General features: G+C 33.1%; 2 protein-coding genes across 2 annotated transcripts in view; both read right to left on the bottom strand.

Annotated features, from left to right (window-relative positions):
- The window catches only part of LOC133193273 (uncharacterized), a 90195-nt gene extending 88158 nt beyond the window's left edge, over positions 1–2037 (bottom strand). The window contains exons 1-3 of the mRNA XM_061329231.1: positions 1813–2037; positions 1441–1527; positions 822–1217 (exon numbers count right to left, since the gene is read on the bottom strand). Of these exons, the coding sequence (XP_061185215.1) occupies positions 822–1217; positions 1441–1527; positions 1813–2037 (708 nt within the window). The remainder of the gene's footprint in view (positions 1–821; positions 1218–1440; positions 1528–1812) is intronic.
- Positions 2038–12822: 10785 nt separating this feature from the next.
- Positions 12823–13723, bottom strand: LOC133193390 (uncharacterized). The gene is made up of 2 exons (XM_061329323.1): positions 13636–13723; positions 12823–13520 (listed from the first exon to the last, which is right to left on the bottom strand). Exons 1-2 carry the CDS (start codon positions 13657–13659, stop codon positions 12834–12836), a joined length of 711 nt encoding a protein of 236 aa, XP_061185307.1. The 5' UTR covers positions 13660–13723; the 3' UTR covers positions 12823–12833.
- Positions 13724–16554: the final 2831 nt, after the last annotated feature.

Below are 16554 nucleotides of genomic sequence, written 5' to 3'. Positions count from 1 at the left end.
ACATTTTATGCACTTTGGAAAGGACATTACCTAAAACATTTAACAGTTAATACCTAACTATGAAGTGGTCAGATTTAGCAGCCTCTGCATGATTGATTGTAATGTTTGCATTCATATATATATGCACCATACATCCATCTACAACTAACAGTTTTAAGGAATCGACCCTTCTTCAGAACTTCCTACGAATGATTTATGCAATATTCCGAAACATTTGTAAAAAAAAAAAAAAAAAAAAAAAAAAAAATCCTGGGACGTGAAAATCTCTCTATCTTGTATTTTATGGTTACATAACTTACTTCTACTTTTTAATGTTACCAATTAATTGCAAAAATCGTTTTTTTTTTTAAATGGGTTGTGAAGATTGCTTAAATACATGCTTTTCGTTCTTACTTTCCATCAAATGTATATATATGTGGATCTCCTCTAACACCACATGATCTGCCTTTCCATTGTTCATTTCTTTCTCGAACTCTTATCTGTAACATATTCTCAAACCTTTATTGAAATGCTTGTATAAATGTAACTGTTAAACGGTAATGAGGATTGTGAAAAAAAAAACACAAAATAAAGTCAGATATTTTTTTTTTCCGAGAAAAAGGCATTTCCAGAGAATAGGTGTATTATTTGATTACAAAAGTATATAAACATAAACATACTATAATAACTATTATCATTAACTTCATTTTGCACTATAATTGTATTGTTACGTTTCAAAAATATTTTGGGTATTTCTTTTAGAAACGTCATTGTTTACAGCATTGCATAAAAATATCAGTAACTATTCAGTCTACTTTTATCAAGTTAAACTAAAAGCATACCGAAATGTCGGGCAAAGACACATGCTCGAATATTTTACTTCCAACACCATTAGTGCCTCCAGTCTTTAATCGTAGAGTCATCTGACTGTTGATGACGTAAGCATCAGTGTCCTGACTATAAACCGGAAATGAAATATTTTGCCGCCATTCGCCGTTTTCATACTTGTGTCTCTCGTTGTAATTATAGCTTTTTACTTTGACTTCGCACTGATTAGATGATCCTCCTCCACTACATTTAGACGGATCGTCTGTTTTAAAGGTCATATGAATATTCAGGTCGCTAACTGGTTGAAGATCACCATTAATATAAAGCGATTCAGAGGCGAATGGTATTGTCATCTCCAATTCGACATTCTTAGATCCTTTTCTCTCCAACTCAATACTTGGATTGAGTATCTTTAAAAAAATGTATTTAAGTGTACATAATAATGTTATTCAATCTTTTGTTTCAAATGTATAACTTTTAAGAAAATGTTTAATAAAATCCTTGGAAAAAAAGTCAGCGAGATGCATTATAAATAAAATTACAAAGAGTCTTTAAATTTCAAACTGAGAACTAAGTACTATTCTTTAACCTTTCTTAACAGGCATTAATCTGAGATGTTTATTATTGTATTACCTTAATTCCAGCAAAGAATGGATTTCCAACTTTGAAAAGACATGGACTGTTTTCTTTTTTACGTTTTGCACCAACTTTGCAGTGTACCTTACGAAGGAAACAAATTCTGTTGAAAATGAAATCACATTTGATTTTGTACTTATATATGTTTTTTTTAACTCTTTTTTGAAATAAATCAATGCAAGCATTTGTTCTCTTCCATTGACAAATTTACGCAAACGGAATTATCATTAAAAGAACACGTTTTGAACAAAAAAATTCTAAAAGAAAAAGATAGCTTTGAATAAGATTAACATTACATTTAGATGTTTCAAGCGATATTCCCCAGTGTTCCAATCATTAAAGTAGATATAGTGATAGAAATTTCCTTACGTCAGACCCTATCTTTTTCTTCGCTCTCAACATATCATGAGCTTTTATTACAGCAGTGTAATTATTGGTGAAATCAACCGTCTGACTAAAAGCTTCCTGTCCATCAATAAACCAAGTGACGTCATAAAATAGCTCTTCATCTGATTTCAAACTGAAGTTGCACAGAAGGGTAACAGCGGGGTCATATCTGATGAGGTTGTTTATTACTTCTTTTCTCCATGTCATATTATGATACAAAACGGAAACAACTGAAGGTTCCCAATCAACACCTGTTTCCGGCGCAAAAGTATAAAAACAATTATGAGTGAAACAAAAGTTTTTAAAAATCTAAATGCAAGGCTACAAGAGCGAATTGGGATAACTTCCTATAAAAGAACGTTATACTTACAATATTCCGTGTCAACTGGAAAAGAGAATAGACAAGTATTTGTATAGTAATAAAAGTTTAAGAAATGTGGAGATAAATAAAAAAAATAAGAATCTAAGCAACACACCTTTGTCACAGGTATCATTGATCCACCCAGTAGAACATCCTCCTATACAAGATCCATTATATCGGTCACACAGGTACGGCGTTAAACAGTGACTGCTACATCGCTGTGAACAATTACGTCCATACCAACCAAGACTACAGGCTGCATTAAAGGACGAAAGTACTACCTTAATTCATTGCAAAGAGAGTTCTGTCTCTGTCTGTATCTTCTTGTCGTACATAATGAATTACATGTAATGCATACATGACATATGAAGACTTGAAAATTTCAAGTAGCATATCAGTTTATATATATATATATATATAGATAGATAGATAGATAGATAGATAGATAGATAGATAGATATAGATATTGTATACAGGATATATTTTAAAATATTTGGACGATTATACATATTTCCTCAGTAAAACCTCTTTATGTGAAGTATTTTTTTCTACATGCATGTAAACCTCTACATATTAAAATTTGGATTTTTTTGGTACAAACAAACGTATGGATATAACGACCAGTAAAAGTAAAATATTCTCAATTTGCTGTTAGCAAACGAGCTTGCAATTCAGTCTGTTTCTTAATCACTTTCAAAGGAGATGGACGTGTTTGCGAAGAAAAATATTCGCAAGTGCGAGTCTGTGCCACAAGCCCCCCCCCCCCCCCCCCCGCCATTTGTTCATGCAAAGGTGAAATAGTTCGTTTTCAATAGCTTATATTTAAACACTTACCTTGATTACACCTGCTAGATGTCCATCCATTATTACAACCGAGTAAACAATTCCCGGTGACGTGATGACAAGTATTATTTAAACAATGTCCACAGTTGTAAACACAATTAGCACCGTATGTGCTATTTGAACATTCTACAAAAGTTTATGTCAAAATTTTAAATGCAAACAAAGATGACAACACTTGTACTGTCTATAATACTATTTATTACATTTCTTTAAAATCATAGACAGATATAAGTTAAAGAATGCATGAATTTTTACCATCTGTGCAGTTTTCACCGGTATACCCAGCTTGGCATAGACAAGATCCCTCAACAGCATTACATTCGTCACAGGTCGGGGAGCATGGTCTGCATGGGCTACCGTAGTGATTTCTTGGGCATCCTAATAGAAGAAAGAATGTCATAAAAACAATAAAGTCGCAAAAAAGTGAAGTCAAAGACCAATCTTCAATATCATGAATCTTCTTTGCAGTGCACATCGAGACCTAGTGGTCATTGGGGGTAAAATCCCTTGCTGGCAGTTCAAAAAAGCTATGGGGGTAAAATCCCTTTCTGGCAGTTCAAAAAAGCTAATTCAGAGAATTTGTGTCCTTTGCGTTAAGAAAAAAAAGAGCATCCGCGGGAAGGAAGACGGGTTGGGGGGGGGGGGGGGTTGGGGGTTTGGACCCCCTGGATTTGCAGAATTATTATATATATATACTGAAGCAAATAAAAAGGCTAAAATGGATATATTGATCTTATTGCTTATTCTCTAAAATGTACACAGAAGATTCTTTTGATATAAAATATTTATCATGTATGTAATAATGATTTTATGAGAAAGTTTGTACACGCCAGACGTCATAACTTCTTCATTTCATATGTTGAATACTATCATATATATATATATGTACATGTATATTAGTAAATCGGAAAAAAAACAAAACAAAACAAAACAAAAACCAAGATGTGCTTATGAAACACTGATGCCCCCGTATGTCATTTTATAGCAAAGGTTAAACTTTCCAAAATGCAATTCAAATATGTTTGTACCCAAAATAAGGTCTCGTCTCGAGGAATATACCTGTGAAATATGAAAGCCCTAGCAGTAACCATTGAATAGATATTGAAAAGGTTAAAATTTTCCAAAAGTAGGTCAAACTCCAAGGTCAATGGTCTACGAATGTTTGTATCCAAATGAAGGTCTTGTCACAAGGACTACACATCTATAGTATGAAAGCCCTAGCACCAACCATTCAACAGTTATGGCCAAGGCTAAATTCCAGTAAAATTTTGCAAAACTTGGTCAAATTCCAAAGTCAAGGTCAAATATGATGATGCCCAAAGAAAGTTCTTGTCACAAGTAATACACATGTGAAATGTGAAACCCATAGCTCCAACCAATCAAAAGTTATTAGCAATGTCAAAGTTTATGCGGACAAACAGACAGATGGACGGACAGGGTAAAACTATATATCCCGAATCTTTGATACGGGGACATGAGAATACGGGATCGTCCGTAATTTGAACCCGGGACCTCTCAAATGCTAAGCGAGAATCATACCTCCTAGAGCAACGAGGCGCTTGCATTGAAGCAAATTAAATGCAATCAGCAGGTCACACATTCACCTTCGATATTATCAAAATTTTGCAGAACACATGGTGTCTAATTTAGCCTTTACTAAACAAATCTAATAGATGTAATTAGAATATCAAGTCCGCCGACAACCTGTATTATACGTAATAACTGTGCATGCTAAAAATCCAACTGAACAAAAAAAAAAAAAAAAAAAAAAAAAAAAAAAAAGAAAGAAAGAAAAGAAAACGCACACCCTGTAAAACACCAGCGGTAGGATCAGAGATTCATTGAAAAATAAGCATAACCTTCTCGACCGGCACAGCGACCTTGAGTCCTTTGTCTTGACATGTAAACGAAACTTATGCACAGCCAAATCAGTTTGAAAAAAACAGTCTCAAGTCAGTCAGCAATCGACCTACTGAGAGATTGAATTTGCAAGAAAGTCATTGTATCTATCAAGTAATTTGCAAAATGTTGCCGATATACCTGTAGCCTCAACAGATTTTCATATATATATATATATATATATATATATATATATATATATATATATATATATATATATATATATATATATATATATATATATTTAAAACATTGCTATGACGTCATGCCTTTGTTCCCACAGTCTAAAAATTTACCTGTAGCCCACCGATAATAATAATTAACAGCCCAGTAATATATTATCGGACGGCAGTTATAACAAAATCGGACAGTAGTTAAAAAAAAACAACTAGAGTGAAATCAAGGATTAATTTGTCCAGAAACCAAAAAAAAGTTTGGGAGAAAAAATTAAGGGTAAGCAAAAGCGAGGAAATTAAGTTGTTTAAAATAGCAAAGCCAAGAAGAAACTGGAGTTTTAACCTTCCTCAAAAGTAACACTTTCCATTCGTTTTTTTTTTTTTTTGCAGAGCGTTTTCGATACAGCACTGTGAATAAGCCAATTTAATCCATTTCTGATAAAGAACCAGTCTGCGAATCTCTTCATTTAACGAGGTTTGTTCGCCAATGACCGCTCTTTTAAAACCCAAGATTTTCATTATATCATCCAATAGAAATTTTACATAAAAATCCGCATTTCAACTTTAAATGCATTTTGAAGATATCATACCTGACTGTATCTGTATCAATGTCAAACGCACTTACTAAAGAAAAAATATTCCGAATCATAAAAAAAAATCCTTCATCACCTGACCACTGCCGATAGTTCCTGCTAAGACCAAACGACTGCCATTGAATGAATGAATGAATGAATGAAACAAAAGAGTTCACTCGCTGATTTTACTGTCTAAAGAAAGAAAAAACTTTCTCTTTTCTTTTGTCTACTTATTAGATGGTTTCAGGTAGAAAACTGTTGATGCCTGAACTCCTATTGTGTAATTATCGGACTCCTCCAGGTAACCTTTGGACATTTAAATAGCAATGTTTTAAGTAAGATATATGCCTCATACAATTCTATATGTAATGGATATATGCCGAATACTGTTCTATATGTAAAATTATCAGACTGTTTGAGGCCCGTTACAGGTAAATTTTTAGACTGCAAGAACAAAGGCATGACGTCACAGCAATGTTTTAAGTAAAATTATCAGACTGTTTTCGGCCCTAACGGGCCTCAAACAGTCTGATAATTTTACATATAGAACAGTATTCGGCATATATCCGTTACTTAAAACATTGCTGTGACGTCATGCCTTTGTTCTTGCAGTCTAAAAATTTACCTGTAGCCGTCCGATAATAATAATTAGCAGTCCAATAATATATTATCGGACGGCAGTGATAACAAAATCGGACAGTATTTAAAAAACAACAACTAGAATGAAATCAAGATTTATTTTGTCCAGAAACCAAAAAAAAAAGTTAGGGAGAAAAAATTCTGGGAAAGCGAACGCGAGGAAATTAAGTTGTTAGAAATAGCAAATCCAAGAAGAAACAAGAATTTTGACCTTCCTCAAAAGTAACACTTTCCATTCGGTTTTTTGCAAAGCATTTTCGATACAGCACTGTGAATAAGCCAATATAAATCCATTTCTGATAAAGAACCAGTCTGCGAATCTCTTCATTTAACGAGGTTTGTTCGCCAATGACCGTACTTTTAAAACCCAAGATTTTCATTATAGCATCCAATCAAAATTTTAAAATAAAAATCCGAATTTTTACTTTAAATGCATTTCGAAGATATCATCCAACACTGTATCTGTATCAATGTCAAACGCACTTAATAAAAAAAAATATATTCCGAATCATAAAAAAACCCTTATCACCTGACCTCTGTCCATAGTTCCTGCTAACACTACTAAGTCAGAAACGTACTGACATTCCCATTTTTTACTGATAAACTTAGATAATTACTGACAATGTGCTGCCTTTACTGCAAAACTTAGACAATTACTGACCTTTTTCTGCCGGTGCTGATAAACTTAGAAAAGTGCTGACAATCTTAGTCGGTGCTGATAAACTTAGACAATTACTGACCCGTATTACTGTCCCTGCTGAAAAACTTAGACAAGTGCTGACTTTTACTGATAATTACTGTCCCTATTGTTCTCGCTCTCGGGAAGGCTGCAGTGGTGTGAAAATATTTGGTTGTTAATAACTTTTACTTTAGAAACAGCCTTATCTTAATTTTTGAAATAAAGTTTCAATTCCCAGACAGTTATTTTTTTTTAACTAATAGTTTTATAATTGGTATCCGTAAAATAATTCATAACGAATACGATGTACAATTAACTTTGTGTGAATCAAGTTTAAATAAATGTGTTGAATAACTACACCTTATCCCTATCCCTGTTCAATCTAAAAAAAAAAAAAATAAATTTCATCAATTTATTCCTTCGCAGACGGGTGCTAAATATACCCGTCTTTACGTTATAGTTTGCATTATTTCCTGTTTTCTTCGATCGGAAATACATGTTTCAATTGTATTTTTTATCAACAGGACAGACGCCTCTTGTTAGTTTAAGAAGTATTTTATTCATGATATACATAAATGTATATACAATGAATATGGATTGAACAGCAGGCAAAATGGCCTATATAAGTTCTCTCCACGCCTCTTGTTGAAAGAAATCTTAATCTACTAAGACTTGAATAATTTACTGATCGGTAATTTCATTTTCTAAATGTTCTTGGACATCTGTACAAGTCCTATTCTACTAGCGCTGTTTGGGATATCCGGTTTCAATTGAACATAAGTAAGTTCCTTACTGAACGAGAGTAAATATCTAGAACTTCAAAATATAAACTGTACCTTGTTAATTTTGTCACTAAAAACATTATATCTAAGAAAACGGATTATCATTTAAAATATTAGTGAACATGTATCCCAAGTTACACGCAAAACATGACCACTTGGTACAATGTAAGATCGTAATCATTATTATTAGTATTTATATATTTGTTCATTTGTTTTAGTTTTGATTAATATTTTTTCACTTTCTTCTTTATAAGACTAAGATTTTGCACTGTAGGTCCGCACTATCTCGAGCTGATGTTTGTCTCTCTCTCTCTCCAAAAAAAAAAAAAAGAATCAATATTGATCCAGGCAAAGTGAAAACAATGTAGATAGTTTTAAAAATAGTATAACTCTGAAAATTAGTTTTTATTGTTATGATCTTGTCTGTAAATTGTTCTCGAATAATTATTCTATAATTGTTTACTAAATGTTTAGAAAATGTGCCTTGAATTATTCTTAGTTTTTTTTTTTAATTTGATAAACATACTTTACATGGATGCAATCGACAACACATTATTGTTCTCTCACTTTACCTTCCCTTAGAATGTACATAGCACACTATCCCGACTTAACAGAACATATTAGGAAGAAAAACTTGATATCCATATTTTTGCAATATTTTAGAATTTCCGCTTTTAATTCACTTAATTTTTTTTTGTTTTAAACTGCAGCTAAATCTGAATAGTTTGAGTCTTTCCCGAATTGGATTTTCACATTTTATTTTTAATTAATCGTTCATTTAATTTATATAATATGAATCTAGTATGTATATTTTTTTTAGAATATTTTATTTTATTCTAAATAGAGGGTGAGAGATTGTAGATTGTGTATGTATTTGTTGAATTGCTCAAAATTGTGTAGAAGAACAGAGAAGTCTACCTGTTTCCGTAATGTTGCGTAACTAACTTCCTGTGATATCCGGCGAGTGCCCCTCTGTATAATTCAGCAGTGACACCTATTGTCTTTTTTTCGCTACTGTACACACTCGGATCGCCTCAGGAGATTTCTTCTACACACGGGGCTTCACAGAGTTTCCGATTGTGTGTTCAATAATTCTGTAATTCTGTCGGTTATCAGCTAACACATTTTGGACGAATAATTGGCACAGTATTACTGTAATATCAAATTGGTTTATATACTGAACAAACTTCCCGACCACGCTATGAAACGATTTATTTATTTATTTATTTATTTATTTATTTATTTATTTATTTATTTATTTGTGAATTTGTGTTGAGCTTGTTAAAACCTTTGCTGGTAATTCATTAAATAAATCTACGGAAAATAAAATTTTAAATAACTACAATAGATAAAAGAAATTAATTTCTAATACATAAACTTAAAAAAAAAAAAATCATACAGATAGAGGGTATGAAGATCATCAGTTACACATGTAAATATGATTTGATTTGAACATTTTGTCATTTAATATACAATATCTAATTAGAGACATAAATATTTATTTGCGTGATCTAATGCACCATGCATCTTTGTGTAATCTAACAAAATGTGCAGACCTCAGTGCGACATCAAAACCTTACCATTCAATCAAGCGAGAACGTATCAAAATAATGCTATCGATTTTATTGACATATCAATCGTTCGCACAAAATAAAAATTACATACTACGATTGTTTCTGGCTCCAAATTTTCACAGATCTCGAAAATTTATGTACTAATTAAACCCAACAGTATTATTTTAACATTCAAGCTTGTTTGCTATATCTTAGGAAATCGGCTTCTGTTATATTATAATAGTCGTTATTAAAGATCGCACGTGTCGTCCCCCCCTCCCCCCCATTTAAATTTGATAGGAAAATGGGTATGAAGTTCTAGCAACATTCTATTTGATAAGAGGATGGATATGGATTTCTAGCAACATTCTATTTCAAGATGCTGCATCAACAAATAAACTTTTGAAAATATAAAATTAGCAATTCAAGGAGTATTTTACTTAACTTGAAAAGCAAGAATTGTCAATAAATATGTATCATTTTGAATCCAAATTAAGTTAAAATATACGAACTAACGACATTTTGTCTCAAACCGCTGAATTTATTTATTTTTTAGATCATAGCTCATTTATTTATTTTTTTATTACTTAATATCAAATGAATTGCCGTGCATTACAAATCATTACAGTAATAATTAAACCTAAAAAAAAAACCCCACTCTCATGTAGGGATTCAGAAATCCCAGATATGGAAATCAACTAAAAGATGTACATGTATTTTATTCAAAAGAATAGAATGGACAGTAACTAACTAATCAATGAATATCAAGGATCGAAGAATATCAATACAACCCCGTAGCCCCCCAAAAAGTAAACTGTCCAAACTTTAAAAAAAATATCTTATTTCGGGGGGAGGAGTACCTAATCTTTTAGAATGTTTTCTTTATTTCTTTCCTTCAAATGCTGGAATTTGGGTATGTTTGACTGTACAGCACACAAATGGGGGGGGGGGGGGGCATTCTCAGAAAAGCCCACTCCCTCCCGGCCCTACCGCATACTCTGGGTATGAAATATTATAATTATTCAAAATTAATTGCGTATAAAGCATCTACCCAGACAGTTCTATTTTTTTAAATACGGAATTATAAACAACAAAAAAGGGGAGTTTACATGTACATTATAGGGAATATACAAGTATAATAATAATAATTTTTTTATAATCAGGAGGAAAAGATCCCTTTAAAACGCCATATTTTCCTATTAAACACCTCTAAAAATAATTTATAAATTGCTTATCTGCTGAAACGTTTTGAAGTTTTAAATATGTTTTCCTTATGAAATATTTTCAAATAATTCTTCTATAAATTGATCGTAGGAGCTTTTAAAAATATCATTGGGGCATAGTTATAAAAATTATTTATAAAAAAAATCAAATAAACCCTCTTTAAGATTAAAAAAAATCAATTGCACACCTCCGCAGTCTCCCTGAGAGCGAGAACAATAGGGACAGTACTTATCAGTAAATGTCAGCACTTGTCTAAGTTTCTCAGCACCGGCAGTAAAAAGGTCAGTAATTGTCTAAGTTTATCAGCACCGACTAAGATTGTCAGCACTTTTCTAAGTTTATCAGCACCGGCAGTAAAAAGGTCAGTAATTGTCTAAGTTTTGCAGTAAAGGCAGCACATTGTCAGTAATTATCTAAGTTTGTCAGTAACAAATGGGAATGTCAGTACGTTTCTGACTTAGTAGTGTAAGCCAAACGACTGCCATTGAATGAATGAAACAAAAGAGTTCACTCACTGATTTTACTGTCTTAAAAAAAACTTTCTCTTTTCTTTTGTCTACTTATTAGATAGTTTCAGGTAGAAAACTATTGATGCCTGAACTCCTATTGTGTAATTATCGGACTCCTCCTGGTAACTTTTGGACATTTAAATAGCAATATTTTAAGTAAGATATATGCCTCATACAATTCTATATGTAAAATTATCAGACTGTTTTCGGCCCTAACGGGCCTCAAACAGTCTGATAATTTTACATATAGAACAGTATTCGGCATATATCCATTACTTAAGAGGCAGTCTACGAGAAAACCATGCAGAGAGCTATTCATGTTAGGTTCTCAATTTCACTACCCATTATCATATTTATTCATTTCAATGTATTGTAAGACTTTTCTGCAAATTTGGTCAAAATCTGGTAATTAGCACAGTGTACATGAGCGCCATCTATGTTTGTCATTGGCAAATTGCTATAATGTTATAAAACACATGAAAAAAATACCAGTTTCCTTTATAGCTTTACTTCATAATAAACAAATTTCAGGGAAAATATATGGGATATTTGTACATATATGAACAGTGTTAATCATTTCCATTATAAAAATTCTAAATTTATTAAACTTTTAATGAGAGACAACTCTAACAATCTCATGATGTTCTAAAAATAGATTTTTCTTGCCTTAATTCTAAGAGCCATAATACCTGATACACAGTTGAGAGAGAGATTTCTTTTTGTTCCTTAAAAGGTCATTACATAGTGTTTTTATCAGAAATTTGAATTTGTCGGATAATAAAATATAACGAAGTTATGATGAAAACAAACTTACACCATTTTTTAAAATCAACAAGGCCAATTTTAGCCCATATTGGACCTAGTTCTTTTATGTTACAAATCTAAATATATGCTACATATTTTGTAAAATGAACATAATAATCTACACTTAGTATATAAATATCAATTTTGCCTCAATTACGACATTCTGCAAAGATTATACCATTCATACATTATTTTCAAACCTCATAGGGGTGGGAAGGAGTTTTTTCCCATTATAACATAATGTAGACATCTGTATTTACATGTACCTCACACAATATCTTCAGGAAGTAGAGTTCAAGGAGAGAAGGAGAGTATGATAAAATAATGAGCTCCATAGGCATGTATGTTACAGGGAAATTTGGGTTGAAGTCTACTTATGAGACCAATAATCCTTTGAGGTGCATAGCAACATGGTGGCTAAAGCATAGCAACAATTTACTTGCTAAAAATTTAAAACAAGAATTAGTACAAGTTCCTTACCATAAAACTACTAGTATTGTTTGCATCCTCAAAGACAACATGACTTTGTATGTGAATGGATTGACTTAACCACCATGTTATAAATTCAAGTAATACTATATGTAATACGACTGTACATCTATGAAATCTGTAAAGAGAGCTTTATAAAGAGAAAAAAAAATACATTCAAAATTCTACACTAAAATTCTGAAAAGTTATTTTACCCCAGTACATGTACCATGTTTCTGAAAAAATAAAATATCCAGAAAAATGTACTTTCATTCTTTTGAAAAAAAAACACAGTATATCAATGAAAAAACATCTCAACAAAATGATATATTTTGTGGAAACCCTAGAAGTTCATCCCAACAAAAATGAATGTAATGAAGTACATGTAATTACATATGGGGAATACACATCTGAGTATTATTATAAAAGCATTATTCAAGTAAATCTAAAAAAAACATTGAACTCAAACAATGAGTTCCTGTGACAGCCATTTATTCCGCTAGTTCATTGGCTATTGCTTGGACACTATCAAATTGTTCCGCTGCCTGAAGACTATTTATGATATTTTCGAGTATTTCGACATCCTGCTCATCGTTGACCTCCTCCAACTTCAAGCGCTTTGTTTGGGAAGTACAGCTTAGCATTCTTTGTTTTTTTAAAACAAAACCTGCAAAAACACCTCTGATTTGTTGGTGTGTCAACCATTCACTTGGGCTAAAAAGTCTCTCCCCATCAAAGTCTTTTTCAGATTGCATCTGTCTGCTTACAGTGTATGGATTGGCTTTTCGGCCGGTTTTCTCTCCTTCATCATAAATCTCAAGCAAATACTTTTTCACCTTACTTGAAAACCTTGTATTTTTCTTCCGCTGCTTCAGTGCGTATGCCGGTGTCTCATACGAGACTTCATCAGCAGGGTTAATATCACATGTTTCCACACTGACACTGGGCTGAGTAGATCTGATTTTGGTGCATACTTCTGCCCACATTCTCTTTGAAGTGTCCAGTATGTTGTCGGTCTTTTCATTGTCATAAACATGATTACCAACTGCTAGGTGGTTAAGCAGTTGATTCTCCTTTCTGAACTCTTTTACACAGTCAGGATCACAACATGACAGTAAACGACTTGTAGATTTTCTTTGTCTTGTCTTCTCAGAGGGTGGCTTTGGGTTTGCAACAATCTGTGTGCATAAAAAAAATGAACTGAAGTAAGAAAAAAAAAACATATGTGTTAAATTCATTAATAGAATAATACCAAGATTGTGCTATATGAAGCAAATGAAAATTACAACATACCACAGCTTCTGGGATGTCCACCATATTTTTTGTAACTGCTTCAAGCTTTTCAGATGAAATAAATTGCTCTCCAAAACCATAAGACTTGAATGCCAAAACACCATTGTCTTTAAAGATGAAGTTGTTGTACTGACTTATGGCAATCTTCAGTTGACCAGATAGTATAGGCTGGGCGTTCATGTCCACATCAATTATGGAAGTTAATGTATTCCGGACTCCCCCATGACTCTCAAGTGCATCTTTCATCTCGTATACATTTGTAACATCATTGCCTTCATTGATGTAATTCAAGATGTGTATTCTACAACTTCCTGTGCGAGAGTCGCACAAATCTTTTCCTGACTGGGCTTCACTGAAATTATATTCTCTGATCGTTACATGCATGTTGTTTCTTAATTTCCAGAGGCATGTCAGAAGGGGAAGACAGTGATAGCATCCTGCATTATCAGAGCGCAAATAAACTTCTTTCAAATGTGGGTGACTCCCATGAAGCATCTGCAAAATGTGGATCAGGATTTTTGAAACTGTGAACCACCCCTGTGTGCCATGTTGAAGAAGGTGCACATAAGAAAGGATGTCCACTGATTCATCATCTTCTGCATCATTTCTTCGTAAGAGTACACATGAAACATGCCAACTGATCCCTTGCTTTCCATACCATTCACTCTGAGTTTCTCTAAATGTCTGTGGCAAATATTTCATAGCCCAGTCAATAATTATGAGTCCTTGATCATCTTTAAGATTGTTCAGAATATCACTTTTACAGGCATCCTGATTAACAGTTCGTATGCAGTGATCTCGCCAGTTCACAATTTTCTCACACGATAACTCTACATCATGTTGAATTTCCTCTTTAACACTTGCATCACAGTGAACATCTTCAAGGCATTGAGCAATGTCAGTGGTGACATTTTTTATTTGTCGGCAAGATATGCAGGTCTCTGAATGTTGATGGTCACATGGCAAATCAGATAGAGCATATTGCATGCAATGTTCAATGCATGTGCTTTTTGTGCTGAGGTGTGTTTTGAATTCGTTCTTCAGATGCAGTTTTACAGCTTGTAATTGATTCTTGAAGTCTTTCACTTTTCCGTCATGAAGTCCCACTTCAGATAACTTTTCTAATGCTTTTTCAAGGTGGAAATTCCCAATTCCCCTTCACTCGCAAGGTTGTCAATACCATGTAATGACTTCAACTGTGAAGCTGCACAAACTTTCACTATCTTGTATAGAGTTGCCCTTGATGGTGGTGCAATTTCATTGTCTTGACAATATGCCATGTATGCATTGATGAGTCTTGATGCAATCATTGTGCGAATTACTTTAGGTACTTTGACCTCCAATCCTGATGAGAGTTTCAAGTGTTTGGAACCAAAACTCACTGTGTGGAGGTACATAGGAGCTGATATGAATTCTACGAAGTGCTGGATTCTCCCTTTTGAAATTCTTATCCGTACAATTTTAGGTGGTGCAACATAATGTCCAGGCCAGAAGGTAGCTGCATGTTTTCTTGCCACATCTATATGGTGGATTGTCAAACCCTTAATCATCCTCAACAGTATGGATTTGCTATATTTACTTGCAATTAGGGATAGAATCTGAGTGCGAGTTGTATGATCTGTAGCCTTCTTGTATGCCTCAATTACTGTGTCCGTCATTGAATCTTGATGGAATATGGCTGAGCCTTTGTAGCTGTTGATCACTTCATCAAGGAGTTGTTGACTCTGGCCAGGAGCAATGATGTCACAAATATATTCAAAAGCAGCTTTTGCATGACGCACATAATATGCTCTTGTTGAGTACTGCAAGTCCTGCAGAGGTTGGCTTACTTGGGAGCGTAGGCATTCCAAGTGGCCGTTTGTCAACATTTGCATTGCATCATTGTACTTCTCCCTTAAAGACTTTTGCATATCTGACCAATTTGATGCTGCAGTGGACTGAGACAAATGCAGAGATTCACTATCTGATATCATGATATCTGTAAAGAATAAAAATATAATTATTTACATACAACTGATGAAGGGCGATGAGTATAAGAGAAAAAGATATACTAGTAGCACTTATTTGGGGATCAAGTTTGTAAAACTTTGCAGTAAGTGTTTTGCATAAATTTCTTTGACATATATGAAATGATGTTAACAATTCTTACTAGGAATGTCTAAATTTTTTTTCATTCTTGCACCATTGTACAGATATGAAAACAGACATAATCAGTCAGTAAATTATAAATATATTGATATCCAAACATTCTAATATTGTGTGGATTTATTTTTTTTTTCTCTCAAATTTTTACGGTTTCTTTGGTTGGACCAGGGCTAAATTGGGTATCAAATTTTGCATATTAAGGCATGTATAAAGGAGTAAAATATTCTTTAAAACTTTTTTTTTCCAGAACATCAAGGCCTTTTTAGTCATATTCATTTTGAAGCATCCCATTATGTATGGATTCTTATTTAATCACAAACTCTTTGAGACTAAGGTGTGGTCACAATCTGGGGGTCAAAATTGGTAAATGGGGATAAAGAAGGAAATACATGTACAAGTATTTAAACACCTTCAGAACATGGCCAAAGGTAAATCAGGTGTCTTGTGGACTATGGGCTTTATTCTTAGTAGTAGCTCAGAAAAATTCGCTTGAGCTTTAGAGCTTTTCATCATAAGGATTTCAAATAAATTTATTTTAATAAGGTCACTTAAAATGGTTTCAGTATAGGAGAAATTTCATTACAATGTTCACTGTAAAATAAACCCGGTTATTTGTATATGCTGACCTTGGTCAAGTTCATTTTTTTGAGAGACACGTGATACTACATCAGTTTCTTCAGCAGGGTTAACATTGTTGTTAACATCTGAAAATGTAGAGCATTCATCTTATGAAGTATTTAAATTTTATATATAATTAATAATGATTACAAAAAC

This window comes from Saccostrea echinata, unplaced genomic scaffold (assembly GCF_033153115.1).
Source record: "Saccostrea echinata isolate AGI-Se365-2 ecotype Australia unplaced genomic scaffold, CSIRO_AGI_Sech_v1 ptg000027l, whole genome shotgun sequence".
In the NCBI taxonomy this organism is placed as follows: Eukaryota; Metazoa; Mollusca; class Bivalvia; order Ostreida; family Ostreidae; genus Saccostrea; species Saccostrea echinata.
The sequence above is the reverse complement of the archived record's forward strand: the minus strand, read 5'-3'. Positions and strand labels throughout refer to the sequence as shown.

Coding starts and splice junctions, on each gene's coding strand:
- LOC133193390 (XM_061329323.1), bottom strand. CDS start 13,659: ATGGTGGACATCCCAGAAGCTGTG. Junction 13,521..13,635: donor TGGACATCCCAGAAGCTGTG/GTATGTTGTAAT, acceptor TTATGCACACAG/ATTGTTGCAAACCCAAAGCC.